Source organism: Cricetulus griseus, chromosome 2 (genome assembly GCF_003668045.3).
Source record: "Cricetulus griseus strain 17A/GY chromosome 2, alternate assembly CriGri-PICRH-1.0, whole genome shotgun sequence".
NCBI classification, from domain to species: Eukaryota; Metazoa; Chordata; class Mammalia; order Rodentia; family Cricetidae; genus Cricetulus; species Cricetulus griseus.
In genome coordinates this window covers 16360823-16388400 of record NC_048595.1, presented here as the reverse complement: position 1 = coordinate 16388400, position 27578 = coordinate 16360823, and the positions used below count along the sequence as shown (strand labels likewise).

General features: G+C 55.0%; 1 protein-coding gene across 1 annotated transcript; it reads right to left on the bottom strand.

Moving 5' to 3' along the window:
- Nucleotides 1-94: 94 nt before the first annotated feature.
- Nucleotides 95-27578, bottom strand: Epha8 (EPH receptor A8). The gene is made up of 17 exons (XM_035438894.1): nucleotides 27488-27578; nucleotides 22464-22528; nucleotides 15579-16242; nucleotides 9620-9775; nucleotides 7579-7914; nucleotides 5416-5540; nucleotides 5143-5305; nucleotides 4260-4353; nucleotides 3679-3746; nucleotides 2795-2959; nucleotides 2448-2633; nucleotides 2140-2201; nucleotides 1398-1607; nucleotides 968-1117; nucleotides 692-882; nucleotides 354-527; nucleotides 95-222 (listed from the first exon to the last, which is right to left on the bottom strand). Exons 1-17 carry the CDS (start codon nucleotides 27576-27578, stop codon nucleotides 108-110), a joined length of 3015 nt encoding a protein of 1004 aa, XP_035294785.1. The 3' UTR covers nucleotides 95-107.

Genomic DNA, 27578 nt, shown 5'->3' with positions numbered 1-27578 from the left:
GACTCCTGTAACTGTAGGTCCTGTGGCAGAGCTCAGGAGCTACCCTGACTGCTGGTGGCCCTGCGGAGCCCCTGACAGCTGGTATGACCAGGGCCGGGGGCCATGAGTCAGAGGTGCCGGCGGGGCCCCTGAGTGCTGCTCAGCTGGGCCCTCATGGTCTGGATGCTTCCCAGGATCTTCTTCTGATGGCCCATGAGGGTGATGCCAAGGGCACGCACATCCCTGAGAAGGAAGTGAGGTCCACTAGTTTGGCCTTAGTAGTCTGGGGGCTGAGAAGAGAGCCCACTGCCCACCCCTGAACTGCTGTGGAATTGCCTCTGGCCCTGCACCCTCCTACCCGCCCTGTCACTCACTGGGCATTCATGCGAAGCACCATGCCAAGGGAGGAATACCCGCCGGCTGCAAAGTGGTCCCGGTACCGGCCCATTCGGATGGAGTCCAACCAATCCCCCACAGTGAGGTCCCCATTGCCGCTTCCACCTCCTCGGAGGTCAAAGCAGCTCCTGGCAAAGGCAGGGGGTGGGCACCTGGGAGCAGAGGGTTCAGTGAGTAGTCTGTCAAGGTTCTGGCCTTCGCCAGGGTCATGGGCACCAGGCACTCTCTCCCTCCACCCCAGCCCTACACAAGGTAGAAGATTTGCAAAGCTGGATTCTGGGGAGGAGGCAGTAGGGCTGGTGCAGGGCCCAGGTACCTGCTGACTGTGGCTGTGGCCCTAAGGTTCTCGGGGCTGTGGATCAGGGCATCGAGAACGCTCACAACATGAGAGAAGCGAGGTCTCTGGGCACGGTCCTTGTGCCAGCAGTCCAGCATAAGTTGGTGCAGGGCGCGTGGGCAGCCCATGGGTGCTGGCAGCCTATAACCCTCCTCCACTGAGCTGATGACCTGGGTGGGGGCACAGGGTTGGGCTCAGGATGGGTTCTCTGTTGAGGCCTCACCACTGTACCTCTACCCTGGGCCCCAGACTCACATCCTGGTTGGTCATGTTCCAGTAGGGCCGTTCACCATAGGCCAGCACCTCCCACATGACCACGCCAAAACTCCACACATCGCTGGCTGAGGAGAAAGTGCGGAAGGCAATGGCCTCGGGCGCTGTCCATCGAATGGGGATCTTTCCTCCCTGGGATGGATATGAAAATGTTGAGGGCCAACCACTGGGCTTGTCCTCTAGCTCAAGGCAGAGTCCTGCTTCCCAGCCCATCAGCCAAGAGCACCTGTTTTAGCAGAGCCCACCTCCCTGAGCCACTAGAAAGATAAGCAACACAAGACTAAAGGCCCCTGAAGCACATGATGTGTTCCACAGAACACATTAGAACATGACTGGCTGCCCATCAAGCTTTAGAGACAATTGTAAAGCCTTGCTAATACCCTCTGCTCACAAGAGGGTGTCAGAAACGAACCGCAGTGGTGTAGGCAGCTTCGGGGTCATCCTCCAGAGCCCTCGAGAGTCCAAAGTCTGACACCTTGCACACCAGATGGCCATCTACCAGGACATTGCGAGCGGCCAGGTCACGGTGGATGTAGCCCAGGTCTGAGAGGTAGCGCATGCCAGCGCCCACCCCTCTGAGCATGCCCACCAGTTGCACGATGGTGAACTGCCCATCGTGGGTCTGCAAGGGAATACAGAGTGGTGTGGGCTTTTGGGAGGGTTCCTGGCTCAGGGCTTGGGAATATCTCATAATTCCCTAGAGACTGGAGATGACTCTGCAGTGGGCAAAGTGAAGCACCTGGCTGCTTACACTGGCTCCTGGAGGTGTCTCCTCTGGGGAAATGGAGGTAAAGGTTACGGTCCAGGTCTGACAGCCCCCAATGAGTACCTAGCAGTGGGGGCTGGAAATGTAGCCACTCCCTGGCATGGGACATGTCACACCTTGGTTTGGGGCAGGGCAGTAGGGACCCTTGCAACAGTGGGACCTTCATGGGAGGGGCCAGAAAGCAGTTTGATCACCTGGCTCTTAAGATCCCCTTCATACCTGCCTCTTCCCCATGTGTGTGGGACGCAAGCTTGGGTGGGTGAGGGTGCTGCTTACAAACTCCCAGCATCCAGACACAGCCCCCATATGCGGTCAGCGAGTAAACATACCCCACCTGTGTAGGGGCAGTGATGGACGTGCACCCTTCCCCCAGTGGGGGTAGACATACCCTGAGGAAGGCATCCAGAGAGCCGTTCTCCATGTACTCGGTCACGATCATCGCCAGGCGGCCTGGACAGGAGAGGGGAGCTGGAGGCCTGGTATGTGCAGGCAGGGCCAGGGCTGCTGATCAAGGATCCCCAAGAATACAAGCCCACCAGGGAGGTGGTCAGGACAGTTTTTAGGGTCTGACTAGGGTCATGGGCTTTGAGCACTCCAGGGTCATCGGGACAGAGTCAGGATGGCCCAGCAGATAGGCCTGATCTGTCTCTGAGTAGCGTGTCCCACAAGGTGAAGCTGCCCTTGTCTGGCACCTACCACGCGTGACAACACCCTCAAGGTGGATGATGTTGGGATGGTCAAACTGGCCCATGATGGCTGCCTCGCTCAGAAAGTCTTGTCGCTGCCTCTCAGTGTAGCCAGCTTTGAGGGCCTTGATAGCCACGGGCATGTCCCGCTGGCCTGGCACCTGCAGCCGCCCGTAGCACACTTCTCCAGATTCTCCTGTGGGGCCCAGAAGGAGCAGGCACTTGTGGAACCCAGCTCCCACTCAGGCCCACTCTCTCCAAGCCTCCAGCATTAGGTGCTGCAGGGTTCCCATTCCCTACCCTCTGACCATGGGTCCCCTCTGGTGCCAGCCATCCCTCCCAGCCTCTGGGGCTCACCTGAGCCTATGATCTTCTCAATGTGGACCCTGGAGGCCTCGATCTCTCGGGTGAAGCTGCGGCCTGCTCGACCTGGCTCCTCATAGGTGTGAGGCTCTGCACCGAATTGGGTTTCTGGGAACTTCCCCGGGGGGTGATTCAAGGGCAAGAGGACAGGTGGGGGTGCTGAGGAGTCAAGGAGAAGGGCCCTCAATAGAGATAGGAGGAAGTTCCCTCTCCAGTATTTCCTAGGGGGAAGAGGGTGTCTCTGGGAATCCCTAGATATAGTGCCAGACAGCAGGGACCCCACAGTGCTTACCACAGGCATAAGCAGGAAGTCTATGGCAAGGCTCTGTGCTCTCAGTCTCTGGTTAATTCTGACATGTCTGATGTCCCCTGTGCATCCCCCACCCCCATGGGCCTTGAGTCTCTGTAATCTTAAAATTGCTCTTAGGGTGGTAATGCTACTAAGAAGAAGAGTTCACAAGCGACAGCTTTGGGTCACTAGAAGATGGCTAAGATGGATTCCGAGACTGCATTGAGCCTGGTGGGAACGAGCACTCTGACTGACATTAACGGGCATAGTGGTGGGATGTGGAGGGGAAGTTTCCCTACATGTCCCCTGCTTCCTGGAATCTCCACAGGACCCTGACAATCTCTCTGTAGCAGGGCTCTCGTCCAAGACTGCATAACCCCCCACCAGAGAAATAACACAGGAACTACATGTAAGTGACTGTGGCTGGGCCTTGCTCTGGCCAAAAAGCCTTCAGCGTCCTCCAGGAGGCTGCGACCCTGCAAAGTGGGGGTGCTCTCTGTAACAGCTAGCCTCAGCCTACAGGCCCTGCCTGGCCTTTCCTACAGACACCTGCACCTGCCAAGCCCTGCACCGGGTCCTGCGCACTCACCCTGCCCATTCTGGTAATGCATCTTCTCCTCATCTGAGTCTTGGAAAGCCTTGCTGTAGCCGCAGTGCCTGCACGGGGATGGGGGTGGGGGGCAGTCATACCCTGCTGCAGCCAGGCCAGCCTAGACCCAGTCAGATGAATTAGGGACCCCTCTCCCAGCAGGTTGGCTCTTGTTCCTCAGAAAGTCTACAGGGGAGGGTCCTTGCTTTTGGGCTCACAGCTCAGCCCATGGGGACAGCCCCAACAGCCACAAAACAGTTATAATCTACAAAATGCTCCCAGAGTGGCCAACCCTCATACAGGCCATGCTTGCAAAGGCATGACTTCCAGGCTCTACTGGGCCACTCTAGCAGGTTCCTTTTTTTTTTTTTTTCCCTGCCTGGGTGTGGCTAAGATTGCCTGGGTGTGGCTGGGCTTGGCTGGGGCTGAGGTGGGACTGGGCGTGGCTAGGTTGTGGCTGGGCGTGATTGGGTTGAGGTTAAGGAGGGGCTGAGGTTGGCTGAGCATGGCTGGGGGAGCTGGGTTCTGGATGGGCATGACTGACTGGGTTGTGGCTTGGGGCGGGGCAGAAGGGCACCGACCTCTTCTTGCAGATGAGAAGTAGGAGCAGCACCACCAGGCCAGTGATGAGTGTCAGGCAGATCCAGACGATAGTCCTAGTGTCATAGCGGGGCCCTGCAGAAAGGCCTGGCCCTTTGCAACCAGCAGCCAGCTCTGTTCCCACCCCACCCTGCACTAGGACTGCCCGGCTTCCCACTGGGCACGCTGTGCATGCTGGGGACAGTTACTTGCCCTCTTTGACTCAAACAAAGAAGAGCTGAAAACCACCTGTGCTGCCTGTCAATCTCCCAGCACCAGGCGTGTGTTGAGAGATGCGGCTGGCCTCAGGGGACCCTCTTCTCAGCCCTGTAAAGTAGGGCCTGGCACTGTCTGCAACCTACCGGAGGCTTCGAGAACTCTAACTGGAGGCCACACGATAAATGGAATGGAAAGGCCACGATTGCCACCTTCGGTCTCAGAGGGACCTATAAACACTGGGGCTTGTGCAAACCTTTAACTGCTGGGCCCCCTTCTCAGGGTCTCTGATTCAGGGCAACAGGCCTGGGGGCTAGTACTTTCAACAAGGCCCTAGTGATGTGGAAGTTATATACACAGCACAGCAGAGTGCACACAGGGAAGCCTCCACAAGCTGTGAGAGCATGAGCCTTTGAGAGACATCCCTGGGACACCCATAAGGTTATCTGGAAAAAGGCCTCACTCGGGCTCAGGAAAGGCCTGCAGGTGAGGGGGGGCCAACCTTCACTTTCTGCCCTGTAAATGCAGATGCAGCCCCTCTGGGTTGGAGTAATGAGAACAGGGGTGTTGTGGGCACAGTCTGGTATGGCCACAGGCTTTCCCCTGCTCACCCTCCACCTCCTAGTCTCACCAGTGGGACTCCCTGTCCCTCCCTTTCCTTGCACTCACGGGGTTTCCCGGTCTCCACCTCCATGGCCTGGCTGAAGCGGCCGCAGCCTGCTGAGGTGCGGGCTCGGACCTGGAACACGTATCGAGTGCCTGGCTTGAGGCCAGACACGGTAGCACGGGTGGTGACGGCCTTGAGGGTCGAGTAGCTTTGCATCTCCTTATCCTGCCCCCAAAACACAAGGGCAGTGAGGCCATGGGGCTCTGAGGCCCTCCTCGCTGCCCGAGGCCCCCTGTCAGCTCCTCACCCACCCACCTTGGGGAACCTTCTCAAACCTTCTCGTAGTACTTGATCTCATATTCCAGGATGATTCCGTTGGGCTGCTCTGGCTCCTGCCACAGCAGTGACACGCTGGTCTGCCCTGCCCGCTCCTGCCGGATCACCACCACCTGGGACGGGGCTGGGGTGGCAGCTATCCATCAGGCCTAGCATGGGCCATGCCCAGGCCTCTGCCCAGCCTTGCTCAGGCCCCTCTGGGACCCCAGGGTCAGTTTATTGACCCTCCTGCTTCTACACCAGGACAATCAGCAGCCCCATGCCCTGCAGAGGTACTGGCTGCCTTCTGAGTCAATCCTCTGGGTCAGCTCAACAGCATGGCTTGGCTCTTGGGCCGGGATGTAAAGCTGGCTACATCTAGACAGGCCTGGTTGCCCTCAGGGCCTCCACCTTGAGCAGAGGTCTGCAGGTAGCAGGACATGCCTCAGGTAGGCCCAAGGAAGGACCCTGGGCTGGAGTCCTGGCTGGGATAGCACTGAACAACGAGGGGCAGGAGCTGAGCAGGCCTGTCTGGGTTCAGGGGTTCTCTGGTCACAGGAGGTACCCAGCCTCCTACCCCTGGCTTCATCTTCAGGTACTCTGTGCTCTCCTGAGTCTGCTTGAGTGTCACACATAGCTACAGAAAAGGCCAAGCTCCCACCTGTAATCCCAATACTCAGAGTGGATGCAAGAATCAACACGAATTCAAGGTCAGCCTGGACTGTAGAGTGAGACCCTGACTGGCCAGTTCCTCCTGTGTCTAGGTGTTCTGCTGCTCCAGCATTCCTGGGAGCTCTCTGAAGGCAGGGACCGCATACAGTTGATGCCCAATAGATGCTGCTGATGCTAGAGACTGTGAATGTCAAGAAGCCCCTATGGAAGGACCTGAAATAGGGGAGTCAGATGTGGAGCTCACAGCTCTGCAGTGGCTTTCTCAGTAGCCAGGGCCAGCTAAGTCACTTATGGCTGTCCCTGCAGGCTGTTCTAAGGAGACCAAGGCTGGCAGGCAGATGGGCAGGGATACAGAACAAGGAGAGGCAACTGCTGCATATAGCCATGGTGTCAAGTTGGGGAGGAAAGACTAGCAGGTGCAGTTGAGGTCACTCCGCAAGGAGAGCCTTGTGGGAGAGAAGGCCTTGACAGGAACAGCACAGGAGACCCATGGTGGGTGGAGTCGGGTAGCGGGTATCTCTTGCTAATGTGGGTGCTGTCCAAATGCTGCTGGGTTCTTCACTCTTCTGCCCCCCTGGTCCAGTCAGCCACCTGCCTTCCTCATCCTGCAGACAGGTGGCAGAGTGGGACTGTGAACTGGATAAGGGGGTGGAAAGATGGGGGAAAAGGAGGTGTGCCCTGGATAGATGTCACTAGATCACTGGAGAGATGGTGGTGCTGAACTTTCCAGGAAGCTGCTCATTTGGTCCCGACCTCTGCTGTCTATGTGGTGACAGGCGGTTTCTGCATGCCTATGTATGCCAATGGTGGGAAGGAGCTTCGGGCCCTGGGAATTTTCCGGGGTGACTATTCATAGAAAGCTGTCCCTGGCTGCTCTGAGGATCCGGCTGCACCTGGCAGGCAGGACCCCCGAGTTTGGAAAGAACAAATCTCCAAGGGCTGAACTTAGTCCAAGTGACCAGAGATAAGTGAATGGCCATGGTCCCAATATGGCCAAACTGACCTGATTCTGGAAATAGGCACCAAAGTGACGACATCTAGAGCTGGGAATGTGGTTCAGTTGGTAGCGTGCTTGCCTGGCATGCATGAAGCACTGGGTTTGATCCTCAGCCCTGCATAAACTGGGAGTGGTGGGACATATCTGTCATCTCAGCACTTAGAGGCTAAGACAGAAGGACTGGGGTGGGTTCAAGACCAGCGTGGGACTCCACCGCCAGTTACTGGAATGAACACCCTCCCTTCTCTCTACACCTTGACAGCATGGGAGGCAGTACTGTTACTTCTACTGAATAAGAGAGAAAACAGAGATACAGGCAGAGAAAGTTCCAGAATCCGGGCTTATGGCCCCCAATGGAAGACTGCCTCTGTACTTTCTAGGGCATATCCATTCTCAGGACGGGTTCCACTTTCCTACAGGCAAAAAAGTCCCCTGCTCAGGTCCTGGTGGGAAGGAAGAGCCAAAAGAGACATGGTTTAGGAGGGCATGGGGTCCCCAGGGCTGCTCCGCCTACCTGCCTGGTTCGTGGTGATGTTGACCACAGCAGCGCTGCGGGGCTCGGGGCTCAGGTTGGACACACCGTTGACAGCCTCAATCCAGAAGGAGTAGTTCATGTGGGCCAGCAGATTGGCCACCAGCAGGCTGGCCTGTGCCAGGCTTGTCTGCTGTGGGACGAAGCGGGTTCCACTCCCACAAGCCTCACAGTGGCTCAGGGACCAGGGGCAGCGGCGGCATACTGCATTGTAGGTGATGTCACTGCGGCCGCCTGGGTCCAGGGGAGGGGCCCACTCCAGGGTCACAGACGTTCCATTCACACTGGAGATCAGGTTCACTGGTGCTGAGGGTGGCCCTGAGGACAGAGAGTAACAAGCTGGAGTGGCACTGACCCAGGTCCTCCATTGTATCTGGGGCCTCTTAACTAAGAAGTCACATCTATTCCATCCTCTGGAAGCTCCCAGGACAAAGACTGTATCAGCATCTGAGTCAGGAGCCTGAGTTCCCACGCCACTGGGTCACAGCGCGTGTTCCTACAATTCCCACCTGTAGCTGGGAGGACACTGCACAGTCCTGGGATGCCCACAGCAGCCACTCTATATGTAAACTGGTCATGTCCACCCGCCTCTATCTCTGCATTCTTGCGCTAATAAAAATGCCACCAGGCACCCTCTCTGGTACAAAAAGTCCTGTTTATCTACCAGGCTGTGGGGTACCACACATCCCTGCCTCACCCCTGGAATGCAGGCCCAGGCTGGGCAGCACAGAGTCTGGAGAGAGGGGCTGGTGGCCCCGTACTTGGGCTGATTGTGGGAATGGGTAGAAGTGTCATGGGGTTTGAGCTGGGAGGGCACAGATTGGGTAGAGGACCCCAGGGTAGGAACCTTGGCCTTGAGAGACTGAGCGCACATTCTCAGAACCCTTCTTGAAGGGTTCTCAGGCCTCTTGAAGAATACAGAGAAGAATTTCCAAGCTAAAGGTACAAAACACCAAAAGCCCCGATTCATGGACTTAGGGCAGCTGGCAGCTTTGGGCTCTGAGTTTAGCCAGATGTGGGCACTGCCTGGGACCAAGAGCTGGGCTCGTCTGAGCTGAGGAGGAATTCTTTCTGCCCCATCTGGTCCCACATCAAGATAAGGCTCAAGCCTGGGCAAGAACCGCTAAGGAGGGGTGGCTGGCACGAGTGTGTGTGCCATCCATGACTGTGAGCACAGTCAAGCCCTGGCCTGCCTGTGCAGGGAGCCTGGGGCTGGGTGCTGACGAGAGGGGCCAGGGAGGAGGGATCTAGCAGCAGCATGAAGGCGAAATCATTCAGGCCTCCCTGCAGCAGGCAGTGGGCAAGGGTTGATGAATGCTGAGCCCCTGGCCAGGGGAGGTTAAGACCAGGGCTGAGAAGCAACAGCAGTGTCAAGACAGTCCTGTGTCCCTTGGAGTCCCCTCGGGTGCACAGGGCACGTGCACACAGAACCACACCTTCTCAAGGCACAAGACACACCTGTTCAGGAATCCTTTCAACTTTCCTGTGACTCACACCCACCCACCTGAGAACCTATAACACACATGAGTACAAATGCATGCTGCACACTCACACTCAGGCGTGCAGACATCATTGGTGGACAGAGAGACAGAGAGAGAGAGAGAGAGGGGGGGGGGCTCCCAGCATTCAGCAGTTCCCGGTTGGCTTGTCTAGGATGGCAGGGGTGGGGTAGGAGTGCTATCTGGCTCCCACTCTCACTTCACACTGAGCACAAGGCTTGCCTACCCAGCCCTAGGACACTGACATCACTGCCAACTCTGATGACCAAAGCCACCTTGCTCCAGGAAAGCAGGAGCCCTGGCTGGATATCCCTTAGGGAGAGAAAGACCGAGGGAAGGGTAGAAAGAGGTTCTTGGATGTCCCTGAAGAGATGGCAGGGCACCAAAACAAGACTTCGGGAGGTCAAGCTTGATGCTGCAGTGAGAGCCAGCCCCCTCCCCTACACACCAACCCACCCTTATTTCACAGACACCTAGCTCCCGAACCCTTGGTCCTACCAGGAGAACTGCTAGGCAGTACTCACGGGTGCAGGCTGCTGATGGTGGGTCCAAGGCTGCGCGGTAGTAGCTGAGGTCACAACGGCAGGTCTGGGCCGCAGGGGTGGCAGAATGGCTGTGGGGTGGGCATCGGGCACACAGCTGGTCCCCGGGGGCTGATTTGTAGAAGCCCAGCTCACAGGCTGTGGAGGATAACACAGCTACAGGCAAGCTCAGGGACCACCAAAGGGCTTCAGGGGGACTCCCTCTGTGCTTCCCAGTGTGCATGGTGGGGGGGGTCCTGGAGGGCCGAGTTTCTAATGTGTAACACAATGCTGTCATCCTCACCAACAAATGGGAGGACAGAGTGTAGAGAGGGCATTTGACTTCCATAAGGTTGCATGGAGCTGAGCTAGGACCTAAATATGCATTCCAATACCAAAGTGGACACCCCAAAGCCCCACCCAAAGTTTCTCAAATCACCCACCCTCCTTGGCCCCAGAGTCTGACAGGGCCCAAAAGCTGAGAATCAAAGGTAGGGTGGTTAAAGCCATGGCTTGTGTGACTTGAGTGGCATAAAAGAGGGAGAGGGGGAATGTGGAAGAATAAGAAAAGACCCACACATGACCTGTCCCAAGTCTGGGCAAATGGCCCGGACCCTCTCCCATTAGAGCCAGCTTCCTGGCTCGAGCACAAACCCCAAGGCTGCAAAGTCTATGGCTAGGGTCTCATACTTCATGTTTCACAAGTTCCCCCAGGAACCTGACTCCAAGACCTGCCACCGGGTCACCTCTGCAGTCAGTGGCCTGTTTCCTGTCTAACCCTTTCTCCTGCCAAACCTGCCACCTGTTCTACCTCATCTGAGTGACAGTGGCAGCCTACAACTGGGCCTCCAGTCCCACCTGCCCTCTCACAGTCAGCCGCTGGCCAGATAGCTTAGGACCTAGGACCAGGCCCTTTTCAAATCCAGGGAACTCTGAAAAGGAATTGAGCTACCCGGCCCACTTTCCAGGGCCACCACGCTGGGGAAGGAGACACAAGGCAAACATGATCGAATAATCTTCAGGAGGGCAAGGGAATCATGGAGAGCAGTGGCAGAGGCCCCTCCCCAAGGAGGGGGAGTGTCTGAAGGGTAAGAACAAATCAGACAGTGATGGGGGAAATACTTCTGTGTATGTTTATAAATAAAGTACTTGCTTGGCCAATGAGACAGCAGGTTAGGCTGGACTAGGAGTCAAAGAGGATTCTGAGAAATGTAGTAGAGAAGTGGTGTTCCAGACAGGAAGTGACATAGCAAGGAGACTCATATTTAAGAAGAGGAAAAAGGAAGTGTCGCTCTCTTTCCTCTTTGACTCCTAGTCCAGCCTAACCTGCTGTCTCATTGGCCAAGCAAGTACTTTATTTATAAACATACACAGAAGTATTTCCCCCATCAAGACAGGTTCAGGAATCCCCCTCACCCTGGCCTGGCCCAGCCTGCTCAGCCCCTTGGAGTTCCAAATAAAAATAGCCTTCTCTGCCATGCCAATGCCAGCAGCCCATCAGGCCAGATTGAACGGGCCAGTCTTCGAACGCTGCTGGCCTCAGGGCCTTTGCACATGTCCAGCTTTCTTCCCAGGGTGCCTTTTCTCTCCTATCCATGTGCTGAACTCCTCTTTCCAGATCCATTCCAATTGGTTCAGCATTGCTGGCCCTCTCCATGGAACACACAGAAATGACTGTGCCTGTCCCTGTAGCTCCCTTCCCCAGTCAGTCTATCCTCCTGGATTGGGAGTCCTCACGGGGGTGAGGAGGTAAGGATTGATTTGCTCCAGAGCAGGTGTTTGCATGAACCCTGCTGGAGGGTCAGGCAGACCCAGGTCACCCAGCCACTTCCAGCTCTGTCACAGCACAAGTCGTCTACCATAGGGACAGTGGCAGGCTCGCTGGATTCTCTCCACACTAAATCCCATTCTGGAAAAGCCATTCCCCCAGAGAAGTTTTATTTAAGAGAGTCATTTCAGAGCACGGTGCCCGAGGATGCCGATCAGATCTCTTTATTATACCTGCTAAAGCCAAGAAAATTCTAGAATTCTGCAGACTTGAGAGAAAGTGAGCAGCAAGGGAAAGGACAACCCTGAGTGGCTTCGGGGATGCAAGACTGAAGCCCTGGAAGGGGCCCATCGCTGTTAGGTGACAAGACAATATGCCCATGCTTGGAGCTACCTGCCTCATTCTAAGGGACCCCAAGAAGATTCAGGTTTGATCCATTTGGGCTCAAGGTACAGGGACCCACCTTGGGGTGCAGCCCAGACACAGGCTCCTTCCAAGGTAGGGAACTATCCAGGCAGCGCTGTTAGCAGGGGACACTGTTAGCAGGGGACTTGGCATCTCCATGCTGGACCTGAGCCACAGTGCCCTCACTGTGGTGGGCAGACCGCTCTCCATGTGCTGTTCCTCCTTCACCCGTCCCCCACTGCCCTGCCCCTCCACTACAACCTAGATCAGAGTAGAGGGCTCTGCCAGGGGAGCCTTTGGAGCAATGGAACGGGAAGTCCTTCTTAGCGACATCTTGCTGTGGCGCCATGTGAAGGGAATACAAAGGGACAGCCATCTCTGAAAACTCTTTGGCTGTCAACAGCTCACAGTAGGTAAGGGTGGGCACCAGGGATCGGCTGAGTCTCTTTCTGGCATAACCCCACAATTGGGTTAAGTGACACAGGGCACATCATTAGGCCTTAGTTTTCTTATCTGTAAAATGGGAGCAGCAATAGTGCTAGCTCGGGGCTGCAGTGAAGGTCACATGAGCATCAGATCTGGTGGTACTGTTGCTGTAACTGTTGTACAGCTGCTTTGCCTGTGTGTGTGTGTGTGTGTGTGTGTGTGTGTGTGTGTGTGTGTGTGGTGTGTGTGTGCGCGCGCGTGCGTGCACGCTGTGGATAGGACCCAGGGCCTTGTTGCATAGGCTCGGCAAGCTCTCTCACTGTATTGCACACCAGTTCACAGGAGCCTCTGGCAGAAAAGGAAGCAGCTCAGAGACTTGCAGCCTTCAGCCCCAGGTTCTCAGCCCAGGGGTGATGCAAAGCCAGTCAGGGACCTTCCAGCTGGGCCCCTACCTGACTCTCCTCCCAGGCCTGAGCTTAGAAGTGGCTGTGTCTTTCTTAACCACTGAGCCGTCTCTCCAGGCTGGCTGTGTCTTCCTACAGCTCACTAGTCGGCAGTTCCCTCCTGCTCCGCTAATACCCAATATGGCTATCACGTGTCAAGGCCAGATTAATCCACGCCTTGAAAATAAAATCATCTTTAATAAGAATACTAATCACCAGGCCTCAGGGAGCCCTGGATCCTGGAGGCTGGGCTAGGAATTAGTGGCTGGGACAGATGGAGGCACTCCGGGCTGGGGCCTGGTCCTGCCCTGTGACCCAGGGGGCTTCCGGAGTGGTCGAGGGCTGGAGCTGCAGGCTGTGGGCCAGGAGAGGCCGCTGCCCCGCCGAGGGCACCTTGCCCAGGCTGCCTGTCAGGTTGGCAGCTGCCCACAGCCTCAGCCACCTCTCTGCTCCCCCTGCACGAAGCCTGAGATTTGACAAATAAGGTGCCCGCCCGTGGTCGACCAAAGGAAATTAATTCTAAATCAGATTTTAAACACAGGCAGGAAGGCAAAAGAGCTCGTTGTCCCTGCTCCCCTCCAAATGAGCCTCTGATATTTATAGAAAGATGATTAGGGCCCCCGAGGGTGATTTACATTCACATCCAGGTGACAGGAAGGACAGCAACTAGGCTTCAGACTCTCCCTGCCACTCAGGGGGTGGGGGGATGCTCCAAAGTCCTTCCGCGTGCTGAGGAGTTGGGGGAGGGGAGGAGTGCGGGTAGGTGACTAAGGAGGTCACTGAGTCACTAACTGGCAGCTTCTGCTCAGGGGATCCTAGAGATTGGAGATTGACCTACCAGTCCTTGCTGTGTGTCCCCGGGCCAGTAACTTGCCCTCTCTGGACTTCTGTCTCTCAGTGGTAAACTGAATCGGTTTCATATGGCTCCAACATTTCCCCCATGAGTTTCTGATGCCCGAAAGAAATCTTACTTAGACACCTTGGGACACGGCAGAGATTACAGTCTCCAAACAGAGACCCAGGCAAGGCTGCTGGCCTGAATCCCTCTGTGAAGGTCTCAGTTCAGAACCCATGTGGCTCCTTCCAGATGTGGTGACACACACAGTCACAGATGCCACCAGCAGGGCTGGGGAATGTCCCTCCACGTGGGACTCAAAACCCGCAGCCCATCCCTATTGCTGCCTGCAGTGTACTGTGAATTGATATTTTTTATAAAACCTGTAATTATCTTGCAACTAGCATAATTATGTTGCATTATGATTTAAATGTAAAACTCAAAACACACTGCAGTTCCCTAACCCTGCCCTGCGTGTCTTTGTTATTTTTTATTAATGGGCTGGCGGCAGCAGGCAGTAAGCTTGGCCTTGGCCTCCAAGTCTCCGAGGAATTCTCACCAAGAGCCCTACCCTGCTCCATTTCCCACCTCTGCCAAACAAGGGGACTTCCTAGACTTTCCCAAAGGCCAGCATGTCCTGGTGCACGTGGGCCTGACGGGCTTCCTTGTAGGACTGGCATATAGAGTTGGGAGCTGAGGCAGCCTGGAACAGGTGTCACCATGCAGTGACATTATGGTATGACTGACCCCATCACCAGCAGCCTGGAGGTGACAAGAGGGCTCTGTGGGTGGATGGGGAGTCCCTGGCTTGAAGGCCAGGTGGCCTGGAATCAGATCCACTCTGCTACTCACATCAGAGGGTCTCAGTTTGTCCCATCTGCAAACTGGGAGCATGGTGCCTCACTTAGAAGGCTGTTGTAAGGATCGGGACTTCCTAAAGGCAGGGGCCTCTGGCCCAGACTTCCATGCCCTGAGCACACGGATGCCCAACGGAAGAATAAATGACCTAATGTGTTAAGGGAATATATTGAAGTCTCCAAACACGGCAAACATTGGAAAAGGTGCCATAGAGGCAGTGTGCTCTTCCAGTCTGCAGGAGGTGTCTCCATGGCTCCTATAGAGGAAGGTCCCTCTGCAGCCAGAATCAAAGGTCTCCATAGTCAGGCTTGTCTGTGCTCTGATGGCAGAGGGACCATGTGTCCAGCCCCTAGGAGATCCAAGAGCCCCTCACCAGCTGGTGCCCCAGTTGGTAGCCATGGAACTCCCCAAGGCAACTTGTTCCCAGCGTGCCAGGCTGCAGGGTTCCACGTGGATCCACAGACCACATGTGTGCACATGCGTGTGTTCATACACACACACACACACACACACACACACACACACACACACACTCATGCAGCACAGTGCCTGGGTGTCCCTTGTCAGTTGTGCCTGGTCTTGGTACACCCATGTGCTCAGCTGTCCACAGCAGGACTTTGCAAGCTTCCCTAAACACAGGCAGCCTGAGTCTGGGACCATGCGACAAGCGGAGCCCAGCCTGTCCTCCTTGGGTGGTCCTGTCAGCATGTCTCTGCAATGTCCCCTCCTATGCCTCTTTACTCAGAACCCTGGTTCTACCTCCATCCACTCCATGCTTTGGAAGGCTGGAAATTTTCAGCGTAAAAGTCCGGAGCCAGAATTCAAATCCTAGCCTTGCTACTGCCTAGCCTAGCTGTGTGACCTGGGGCAAGCTGCTCCCCACCCCACGCTGCCCCCGCATCTTCAAAACCAGAACAATAATAGCCCCTGCTTTATAAGGTGCTGATGGGGACTGAGTTAATACATGTGAAATTCCTAAACAGTGGCTGCGTGGTTCACTCACAGTGTTGTTTCCTATCCCAGGGACATGCCTGATACCGGATCACACAGGTCCCTTTCACAACGTCCACAGGACAGGCCACCTGTCTGTTCCCCAGCCCCCAGATGCCCTGTGCATCTGCTGACAGGGAGCCAGATGGCTGGAGATGATGTCTTGTACACCAGCAGCCCTGCCCACGCGGAGCCACCTGCCACCCACCGGGACAGCCAGCCTTGAGTTCCACTCACCCATACAGGCATCCCGCCGCTCCTCGTAGCCAGCGCTACACACACACTTGCCGATGGGGACCAGCCACTCGCCCTCAGCACTGCAGTACATCTTGGGCGTGTCTCGCTCCTCCGAGTGCCGCACACACTGGCCTCTCACTTCTACCAGCGAGGACGAGTCGGCCCCGGTCACTGCCTCCGAGAAGGCTGCCAGGTTGCGAACCATGGCGGGGCATTTCTTGTAGTAGATTCGGAGTGAGAGGATGGCGAGGCAGGCGCCTATGTCCTGGAAGGCCAGGTAGAAGCCACGCTTGCTGAGTGGGCCCACACCACGAACCTCCGTGTTCAGCTTGAGCCTCCGCACACCCAGGTCAGCGCCCGTGAAGCTCTCATCAGCTGCGATGGTGTCAATCTTGAGGAACTGGCTCTCTTGTGTGCTGGCACCTAGGTCCCGGTCAGACTCCAGGTAGTGGAGGTTGAAGGTCTCCTTGCAGGTGCCCAGCACACCAGGAATGCTGTTGCAGTCACGCAGCGTGAACTTGATCTCAGCGTAGACACGCCGGGCACCATCTCGGGGCACCCAGTTTGTGCGGAGCCAGTTGTTCTGATTGGGGGTCATGACGTTGCACACTTGGTACGTGTGGATGGGCCGGAAGGATTCGTCCACCTCATTGATGGAGTCCCACTGTGACAAAGAGAACACAGTCTGCTAAGGCAGAGGCCTCGCCTGGCCCTGTCCTGCCAGATCCTGCATAGGTGCCAGGAAAACCACAGGCAAGAACATCCCTCTGGGTAGGCAGTCACCACTGCCCAAGTCCAGGCACCTGCAAATGAACCCTCAAGTTAAACCCATGGAAGTGTTATTGATTTACAGATGTGAGGAGGGGCCGGATGTGTGCCATCAAGGGGTAAGGCTGGCCAGAGCCAGGGCCCACTTTTGCCTGTCTGCCATTCAGGATCTGACTGCTGTTTCTATATGGCTCTTGCTGTCATTCCCAGGAAGAGGGGCCCTGCTTAGATAAGTGGGTAAGTCCAATTTCCCATCGAGCTACTAAAGGGACCCCTCCAGCATAAGAAGCAGTGGTCCTGGGTTGTACCCCACCTCAAATCCCTCTCCAGCTCCCCTTCCTTTGTGGCTGCTTGCTGAATGACTGATGATTGACTCCACCCTGCTGCGTTTTGGTTTGTGGTTTGTCTGAGATAGGGTCTCTCCTTAAACTCACTTTGTAGTCAGAACCAAGCCTGAACGATTCCATTTCTCTGGCCTGTACCCTCTGAGTGCTGAGATTTTTTTTTTCTGGGGGTGAGACATATTTCCTCTGTGTTTGGCTGTCCTGGAACTCGTTCTATAGACCAGGCTGGCCTTAAAACTCACAGAGATTCACCGGGCGTTGGTGGCGCACGCCTTCAATCCCAGCACTCGGGAGGCAGAGACAGCCGGATCTCTGTGAGTTCGAGGCCAGCCTGGTCTCCAGAGCGAGTGCCAGGATAGGCTCCAAAGCTACACATAGAAACCCTGTCTCGAAAAACAAAACAAAACGAAACAAAACAACAACAACAACAAAAACCAAAACCAAAACAAAACAAAAAAAACCTCACAGAGATTCACCTGCCTCTGCCTCTGAGTGCTGGGATTAAAGGTGTGCACCTGAGTGCTGGAATTATAGACCTGCCTGGTTGGTAAAGTGCTGGGAATGGAACTCAGGGCTATGTGTGCACTCGGCAGGCAAGCTACCGAAGGAGGTTCTGCTCCACTGTTCTTGGCTTGGGATCCTAGGGCTGGCCTGGACCCTACTCAAGCCAGAACAAGGCTGGGGGAAAGTTAAGCTTTTGTCTGGTACTAGCTGGGTGAGGGAAACAGAGATTAAACCAAATATCCCCACAGAGCTGAGAGGAAGGCAGCCGGGAAGCAGAGGAAATCTGCCAACCATATATCAGACAAGACATTAATATCCATAACAAATAAAGAAATACGCTCACGAACAGAAAACTAACAGCACAATTAAAAAAGGAGCAAAGGACTTGAAAAGACACTTTTTTTCTAAAGAAGATACACAGATGGCTAAACAGCACAAGAAAAGACACTCGGCATCACTAACCACTGGGGAAATACAGATCAAACCCACAGTGAGAGCCCACTACACATTCGCTAGATATTTAAACAGAAAGGAAGTGCCAGTGAGGGCATGAAGAATGTGGGAGCCTGGTGTATCGCTGAACTATGCAGCCACTGTGGCAAACAGCATAGCGAGGGCCTCAAACAAGGGAATTACACGAGGCAGCGGTTCTAAGTGTACGTCATCTTGATGAGATACCCGTATGCCCACGCTCATGATGCAAATGGGCAGCTGGGTGTGCTGCTGAGTGTGGATGCTTACTTACCACGTAGCATCCCTCGAGTCATTAGAAAACACATAAACATCTCAAGTAGCTGAAAAAATGTAAGCAACCTACCTGCACACCAACAGACATGGACACAGAAAATAGCACGCACACACAGACGGTGGACTATTGCTTAGCCTTAAAAAGGAATGGGAGTCTGATAAACATGCTAGGACATGGGTAAGTGTGTGTGTGTGTGTGTGTGTGTGTGTATGGTGTGCTCATACATGCACACAGAGAGAGATCAGAATATGCTGACTGAGCCGGGTATGGTGGCACACCCCTTTCATCCCAGCACTATCTCCCTAGAAGCAGGTGGATCTCTGTGAGTTCAAGGCCAGCCTGGTCTACAAAGCAAGTTCTAGGACAGCCAGGCCTACACAGAAAAACCCTGTCTCAAATATATATGCGCTGAGTGCCATCCACTTTCACTCCCCATCACATTCCCTTAAAATAGGGTCTTTCACCAAAATTGGACCTCATTGCTTTTCAGCTATCGGTCAACAAGTCCAGTAATTCTTCCATCCTGTCCCTCCATCAGTACCACCATAGTGCTAGGGTTTCAGATGCACACCTAACCATGCCTGGCTTTTTCCATGGGTGCTGGGGAATTCTAACTCAGGTCATAAGCTTACATAGTAAGAGCACTGAGCCACCCTCCCTACCCCATGGACGAGTCCTAAAGGCATACTTAACCAAAACAGCCACAAATAAAGGGACCAATGCTGCCTCATCCCATCCCAGCTGCATCAGGTCTTTAGGTCAGTATGGTATAAAGATGGGAAATAATGATGATTTCTAGAGGGTGTGGTAAGGCAGGGCAGGGTGTTACCGTCTGTGGTACAGCTGGTAAAGACAAAGTGTTCTGGAGATGGGTGGTCAGAACGGTGGCGCTATGATGGTCACAGAGCAATGCAAATGTGCTTTATGCCACTGAACTGTATGGCAAAAGTGGTTATGGTAGTAAATTTTATGTGTGTCTTACCACAATCAGAAAGAAGGGATACAGCTCAATGGTAGAGTTCTTGCCCTGCATGTTTGAGAGTTTGGGTTTAACCCCTATCCCTAGTACCATGGCACCACAACCATGATGAAGTAAATACTCCCTGCTCACAAAGTGGGTCCCAGACCCCCAGCAAAACAGTGGAGAGTGATAGCTCAGGGCCCTGGAATCCATATGGGAGAGAGAGAGAAACACCTGGGCCCTCCTGATGTGGCACTTGCCAGCAACATCCTAGGTGAAGCAGGGGCTTTATGTAGGCACACAGGGGGAAGAGCCCAGGCTTCCTCATCCACACCTCCACCTTGCTCCAGCCAGGAGCAGGCAGTGGGCTGAGTCCTGAGGACCTCAAGGAACTGTTGGGACTGAGGACAGGTGGCCATGTCCACATCTGTGACTCTCTCTCTGCCCTGTACGAACTAAGGATCTTGTTACTTCAGTACAGGGAAGCAGGGGCTTGAAGACCCTTCCTCCCGACACCCCATTAATCTGTGGGTTGAGCTTGCTCTCTGTATAACACACTGGGGGTCCTGAGTGTCCCAAACCCTTTCCTGCCTGTCACAAGTCCCTCCACCTGGCCTCATTTCTGCCAGCTGCATGGTCTCCACCCCAGCACCCCCAGACAGGCCCATCTCTATTAGGCTGGGAGGACGCCAGGAGAAAATGCCTACAGAGTGCTGAGCTCAGGCCTGCCACAGGAAGGCACTCAAAGAGCAAGGCCCGGATGCAATGCTGCCCTTGCCAGCACATCCCTGGTCTGCCCGCATGCCTTCAGGACCATGAGAGTGAGGTTCTGGGGGAGCATCCTCACTTGTAAGAGCTCATGCTTGCTGTCCCAGCTCCAGGCAGCAGTGACACATCTGGGGCCAAAGTCATTGTCACAATTAATGGAACACCAAAGAGCCTGCCAGATGCTCCCTGTCTGTTTCCTGCCAGGGGTCCAGATAAATTCACCAGCCTGAACAGAGTTCACTCCAGCTGTCCCCACCAGTGCCAATGGCCTGGTCCAGCCCTGCCAGCCCCAGAGTGAGGGCAGACGCCTGGAGTGGCCGGGTTCCTGGAAACAAATGCAAGGACAAAGCGAGCCCAGTCCCCACTCAGGGCCACTCCCACGCAAGCTGACTCTGCAGCTGACCCCTTATGCCTCCCCCACCCTGTGCTCTTCCTGGAACAGAACTGGCCAAAGCAGCTGTGCAGCCCTGGGCATGTTACACTCCCTCTCTGAGTCTGCTCCTTCCAGTTACCCCAGGGCATGGTGAGGGTCAAGGGAGATGTAGATAGAAATATGCCCCCCTTCCTTAGGGCAGTGAGCACTCTATCTGCTCCTTGTTGGGCAAGATACAGGATACCCCAGTGGGGGCGGAAGGAGAGATGCAGCTTGGTTAAAAAAGTGGGGTCTGGGCCCAAGCAGAGTAGACGAATCTCCCAAAAGCTTCTCATTGGCCAATGCCCTTTCTATGCATCACCCTATGTAAATGCAGAGCGCATACTCCATGATCATCTCACTATACATGAGGAGGTGAGTGGCCTGTGTGATCCCACTGGCCAGAAAAGACAGCTCCCCCGTCTCGAGTTCTGGCACCCATGCCTTCAGCTATGTTCTGCCCAAGCCAGATACCCCCTCTCATGCTAAGTAAGCTGCAGAATGAGAGAGCTGGACAGAGCTTCAAAAGCCAGATCCAAAGGCTCTCCTGCTTGCTGGACAGGAGAATCAACAGAAGACACTGGATGGGAGCATGCACCCACTCCCCAGATCGACCTGCTCTCAGAACTGGGGTTGGAGCCAGGTAGCACATTCCTTTCTGGGCAACTCCAGGCTCCAGGTGGAGCAAGCACATCCTTGGCTCGATGGATAATATAGATCCTCCTTCACTGTACAGGGAGGTCACAAAGCCCTCAGCACCTGAGGTGTACAGGGGTTCCATGCAGGCTCCAGGCCTAGAGAGATTCCTGATCACCACTGTAGCAGTATTTTTTGCTTTGTTTCTTTGTTTGTTTCACTGCACTGGTGTGGGCCTCCTGTGTGAAATGGGCCTACCATCCTCCAAGGGCTTGCTCCCAGGGCAATGTGAGCATGAGGTTTTATCATTGTTTTCTAAAGTGAAAAGATGTTGCACATGCCTGGCATGCCATGAACAGCAGAGCCTTCTGTCACTAGGTGTGAGCCCTCCAGAAACAAAATCCAGGTTCTCATTAACCTAACGGTCAAGTCCTTGGTCCCAGAGCAACAGAGACAGCCAGAGCAGAGCCCACCTGGGGCCAAGGCTGTCTCTTCCTAGAAGTTAAGGAGCAGGGGAGATGCATTTTAACAGCTTTGCTAGCATCAGGCACTCAGCATGGACCAGGCCTGAAACCGGACTTTCCCTTGGGCAGGCCCTTCCTGGGGACAGCCACACTGGGCAGCATTTCTCAGGATCAGAATACCCAGCCTCTGTCCTCAGAAGTGGTGGTTGTGCAGGCTACAGCTCTGGGCCTGGAGGATTACAGCATTTGCCCTGCTAGCTCTCCTGTGCCCAAGGACCAATGGCTGTTGGCTTAGCCCGCTGCTGCCTACCATGAGACCCCAGAGAGGAAGAGCAGAGATCCAGCCTAACCTCTAAGAAGAAAACCTGGCCCAAAGTTTTTTTTTTTTTTTTTTTTTTAGGAATCCCTTTCCAGGCCTGAACTCCCAGTGCCACTGTCATCATTAGGACAAATTGGGCCCTGAAAGCCAAAAGTATTCATAAAAGCAGTCAGTACACAAGCCTGTGCTGGAGATAGGGTTGTGTGTCACGCATGTGTTCATTATGGGATATAATCACAGCACACACTAGTAACATTGCTCATTGACTCCGAGAGCCACCGATGCTGAGGTCCAAGGCCATGTAACAGCCTTAGGAGATCACCACACGCTCCTGCCTTTCTACAGATAGGGAAATTGAGGTGAGGTGGTGATCCCGGTCCCACCAGTCACTGTCTCACCTTTACCATGGTGCCCATGGAATCTGAGAAAGGTAATGAAGGACACAGTTTTGTGCAGTGTGGTTACTGGAGTCCACGGTCACCTGGAGATCTGATGGGGTCAGGGAATGTGCCATCATGGACCTCTGTGCTCAAGGTGGCTCTGACAGACACTGAAGGCTCCTGGGTCCAAGCAGCCCCTAGTGAGGCCTGGCAGTTGGAGGGAGGGGACCCAGCCCAAACGAAGGAAGGTCTGGGTGGACTTGGTTGTCTGTTTCTCTGTTACCGTGGTTCCAGCTACCCTGGGCCTGGGCTGGGCAGACTGTGAATATACAAGCCCAGGGCATGGATATGAAGATCCTTAAACTCAGAGTCAGACAGGAATCAGGGGCCAGTGTCAGAGCTGGCTCTGTGGCCCACGGGTCCCAATGAGCTAAACTGCTAAGAACGATCCACTCTGTTCCACCTGTGTGTCCTTGAATGAATGAGTTTACTTCTTGGAGGCTTTGCTTCTTTTTGACCTGTGTCATACTAAGACTCTGAACTGCAGCCTCTCAGAAAGACAACACTACTTCATCACTCACCCCATGAGCCGGATACGTGAGCCAGCCCCAGTCTCCGTGGATGGTTGATGTGTCCAACAGGTTCACTGTAAAACAGAACACAAGAGGGCATTAGGCCCCTGTGACCCTTTTCCTGGCCAGAGCCAGCCACACTGGTCATTCCTAGCTGCCCCTTCCCAGGAGCTCACAGTTCTTAGCCCAGGATGCTTGTTCTCGCCAACCATCAGCCATGTCACTACTGTGGCACATACTGCCCGGCCCTGGGCTTCCTGGAATAGCTGGGTGTACACAGCTGGGTCTAGTGGGGGGTGGGACATCCTGCAGGTCCAGGCTGGCATCCTTGGTTCTGTCTCTTCATTGAAGCCCCAGATTCCCCCTTTGTGGAATGGGAATGATGGTGTTTACTCCCAGGGCTCTCTGAGGAGGGGACGACATTCACATTTACACTATCGAGTCCCACCAATTACCCAAGGACAGGCACGATTTTAATGTCCTCAACGTCCCCAGGATGGAGCCTGGCAGCTCCTGGACCACTAAAGGGGTGATGGTGTTTACCCCCAGTGCTCTCTGAGGAGCTGACGGCATTCACATTTACACTATCAAGTCTCACTATTTACCCAAGGACAGGCACGATTTTAATGCCCTCAATGTCCCAGTATGGAGCCTGGCACCTGCTGGGCCACTAGAGACAGTGATGGTAGTAGGGCTGTGAGTGGGCGAGAGCTGCCTCCTGATGTCACCTACTGTGTGCTGAACTCTGCCAGGGGAGCCTTAAATGCCACCTAGCCTATGACGGTGTCTCATGACAGTACAGAGAAGCAGCCAGTACTAATTTCACTTTAGGAATGAAAGATGTATGTCTCTGAGAGGTTCGGGAACCTGCCCAGAAGCCCAGGTGTGGCTAGCAGGGCCAGCACAGAGAGAACTACCAATTGGCAAGGCTGGCAAGAGAAGCAGATTCTCTGGATGGTGCCCTGGGTGGGGGAAAGGCGTTCTGACTCAAATGCCAGTCTGTTCAAAGTCAGGCCGCATGCCCACCTGGGGGATCTTGCCGACTCACAAGGTAAAGATCCCTCTTTGGCGTCAGGCATTCCTGGGCCCTTGTCACATCACAGGTGGCCTCTATTTTTTGAACCTCAATTTCTTCATCTGTGAAATGAATCAGTAAGACTCGGTGGTTCAGATGGGGGCAAGGAAGCCATCTTTAAAGCACAGGGCCAGTGCCTGTTCAAAAGCCGGCCCCTGTTGACACTCTGGTCTTTCTCCTACATCCCTGTGCCTACTCACTCGCTCCAGCAACTACAGGCACTCTATCCTGCTCAGAGAACAGGACTCCAGTCTTAACTATCTGCATCTGCTTTGTGTCCTAGGAAAGTTCCTTCCTGTCTCTGGGCCCTTCCTTTTTATCTCAATGGCCATAGCTGTCATCAGAGGCCTTTGGCACAGAGCCCCATAGCCTTCCGTGTGTGTGTGTGTGTGTGTGTGTGTGTGTGTGTGTGTGTGTGTTTGTGTATTTCTTTTTCTTCCATGGGTCCCCTTTCCTAGCCAACCACCATGGGCTTCCATCTACCAGGATGGAATGTGACCTGGTCAGGTCACAGACGGTTAAATCTGGGCCTTTTGGAACTTCCCCACTGGAAGGAGGGGTATCCTTCTGCTTGAGATTTGCATAGCTCCAACTTGGCCCTCTCTGGCCCTCAAAGATGGAGACAAGTGTCATCAGGAACTGTGGAGCGAGGGTGCTCTGACAGACGCATTTCCTTCTTCCTCCCACCCTCCCACTCCAACATCAGGAGCCTGGCTGAACCAGAGAAGGCTCCTCTGCACTCCATTCTAGGTCCCCAAGGACTGGGTGGGACCAGAACCAGAACAAATGTCCACAGAGGGATGTCCCCTCTCCAGAGCCAGCCCTATGCCAGAGGCACAAGCAAAGAGAAGGCTTTCCATCTCCCTCCCTCCTTTGCTCGCAGGCAATAGAGAGAAAAGTGGGTCAGGCAAGCTCTTTCCTCCTGCTGGCTGGGGGAGGGAAGGGGGCCATACTGCAACCCCCTCCCAAAGACCAGTGGGGCCCCATTAGGAGAGAGGGTGGGGAGAGAGCGCCCAGGGGTGTTCCCATGCTAGCCAGTATCCCACATGTGGGTCTCGGGCCTGAGGCCGAGATTCCAGGTACTGAACAATCTAGTTCAGACCTGCTTCTACGTCAGAGGACCATGAACAAACACCCACTGTCATGGAGGTTCTCCCTGGACACCCTGACTTCAGGGCCACCCTCTGTCCCCAGGAAGTCCCATCACACCAGTCAGTTCTCAGACAATTCACGGCTAAGTCAAAAGTCAATTCTATTGGATTCACAACAGGCTACAGGAGTCCAGGGCTGTTTATTCCGATCCCTTCTAGCCCCTTCTCTGTTCCTTTCCTCCCGTCCTTTTCTGGACCACTGCCAGCCTCTGCATCTCACATCTCTAGCCATGGGGTATGGAGGAGAGTGGGGTGAATCTCCAAGGACAACCCATGCCAACAGGAGGTCGATGGGGACTGGAGTGGAGTTCCAGTACTAGGCCTGCAGGCCGGTTTGAAGCCCCTTGGACCAGGCACCCTGGTTATGCAGCTGCCTGGTTTCCTATCCTGCCAGATGGTGGGATCGATTCCCCATTCCGGATGGATGTATTTGGAAAACTCGAGGCTGAACTCCAAGGCCTCTCACTGAACCCCTCAGGCCTCAGTCTCCTCATCTGGAACATGCCCACAGGCAGTGCTCTGAAAACTCCCTATGCAGTTGTTCTGGGGACTACACAGGGCGGTAGGTGCTGAGCAGCACAGATAATTCCTCGGCGGCTCCCGCCTGACCGTGGAAGGTATTATGCGATTCCTTTTCTCTCCAGTACTGTCACCTTCCCCCATTCCATTTCGCTGAGACTAATACTTAAATTGATTCACATTCCCTGAGGACGAAGTGTGTGATGGGGAGGCCAGAGAATCGGGGTGGCCCAGGGACATCAGGCAGGACATGAAGACTGCCTTAGAGACCACCCTGAAGTGGAGGATGATCCACTCTAGGGAGAGATAAGGGGTCTGGCGCCTGGTGTGGCTCAAGGAATCTCTGCAGGTGCATGACTGCCCAGCAGCCACTGTGAGCAATGGGCAGCTAGCCAGGCTGAGCACTGTCGCCTCTGCTGGACCCCAGCTGGGAAGAGTGCCTTCTCCCCGAGTACCCAATGGTCTCCCTAGCAGGTTCTGGCTCTGTACCAGTGCAAGGGCCTTGCCATAAAGGATTCCTGGGTACTCTACATGGACGTCAGGCCCAGGTCTCCATCATGGCCATTTGAGTTACCTGGATCTCCGCTGCTTGACTAGGCACTCTGCAAGATATCAGATGGCTATATACTTGGCCTTAGCCTCACTGTGGGCCGCTTTCTCCCCTCTATCCAGTTGTGGCTCCTCTGTTGCACGTGTTCCTTGCTCACATCTGTCTAGAGCCTGGGAGCCTGGGAAAAGTCACTGTACCATGAGGGCTCTAGGACCCACTGCCTGTGATGGTGGAAGGTGGCCAGCTCCTCCACAAAACAATTGAGGCAAGGACTTGGGGTGTACTGCTGACACCTAGAGCCTTGCCGAAGACCTCCTTAAAAATTACTGGGCTAGAAACCACCTCCACCCCCAACCTTAGCCCACCCTAACACATGCCACACCACTTGGCCCAACTCTGGGAAAACTGTTCTCTCAGGCCACTGTTCTTCTGAGCCTTGACTCTGCCCTCTTCCCCACTCACTCAGAATATGCCACCCAAACATATCTCATAACTAGGTAGCCAGCCAGCTCTACCTGCCCACCTGTCCCTTAGCCACACTGCAACACATCCCCATGCCTCCTTGGCTCCGCTTTCCTTGGCGTTAGTATTTTACCTGTCTTGGAGCTCATGTGTTTTACTGATCATGCATGCAAGTCGGAGGGTCTCTTCCTGTGTGTTCTGCGGCACCTACATGCATACGTGGGTGTCACACATACACATTTCCATGTGCATATATCTGTCATGTATGTGTGCAGTGGCTGCACTGCTGTGCACATGATGGCGAGTGTGCTGTCCATGCATTTGTGCTTCTGCTAGCCTGGGTCTGTGTGGATGAGCCTGTGCTTGCGGGCTGGGTGGACCCCCTGAGTTTCCAGGGGCACTCTGAGCAGGAAGAACAGTTCAGCTTGCTAGGGAGCCATGGCCACTGTAAGTCCAGCCTGCCTGGCGAGACTGGCTTTAGCTCTGGAAAGTGGACCGCAGCCTCCTCGGCACAGCATCCTAAGGAGAATCCACACCAGGAGCTAGGGTTTTTGAGCCCGGACCCCTCGGTCTGATAGCAGTGTCCGGTGGGACTAAGGAGGGTGTGGGTCGGCAGCCCTGGAGCCCCTCTCAGCTCTCCGGTCTCTTCCACCACCAGAAGTCACTTCCCAGACCCTTTGGGTCGTGATGACTCAGTGCCCTTCCCACCTTCCTGGGGCCTGAGTGAAAGGGCCACTTGGCTTTGACCCAGACAAGACCCTGTTCTGGGAGGCTGAGTGCCTCTGTGTCTCCCTTTCCTCACGGCACCTCTTGCCACTGGTGCCTCTCCATTGAACCCTTTTCCCATGGCCAGCCTCCGCCCCCACCCCACTCTCAAGCCACCCCTCAAATCTGTGTTCCCTAACCTCTGTTCTCTGGTCCCTGTCAGTTCTTGGCCTTGTTTCTCAATGCCATCTTCAGCCCCCTTTCCTTCAGTCCTCTGTATCTTGTCCCCGATTCTTAGATTCTTGCGTGTCTCCCTGTCTGCCCAGTGCCCGCCAGTTCGTTCTGTCCTAGGTTCCCCATCCCTTGCCTTCTCTGTCCCCTCTCTCCTCCATACCTCTTCTGTCTTCTGTCCAGTCCTGTCCCCTTGCCCCTGGCGTCAGATTCTCAGTCCCCTATGCATCCTCCCTCCGCCTTGCCCGCACCATCCCGAGCCTAGGCAGGCTGGGGTCGAGGCTGGGAAGTTGCGCCCCGGGCAGTGCCGCCCCCGCCCCCGCCCCGCCGCGCCGCTCACCTTCGCTGCGCCCCGCAGACACGCAGGTGGCCGCCGCCGCGGCCGTGACGACCCAGAGAGCGGGGGACAGGCGGGCCCGGGCGGGGGCCAT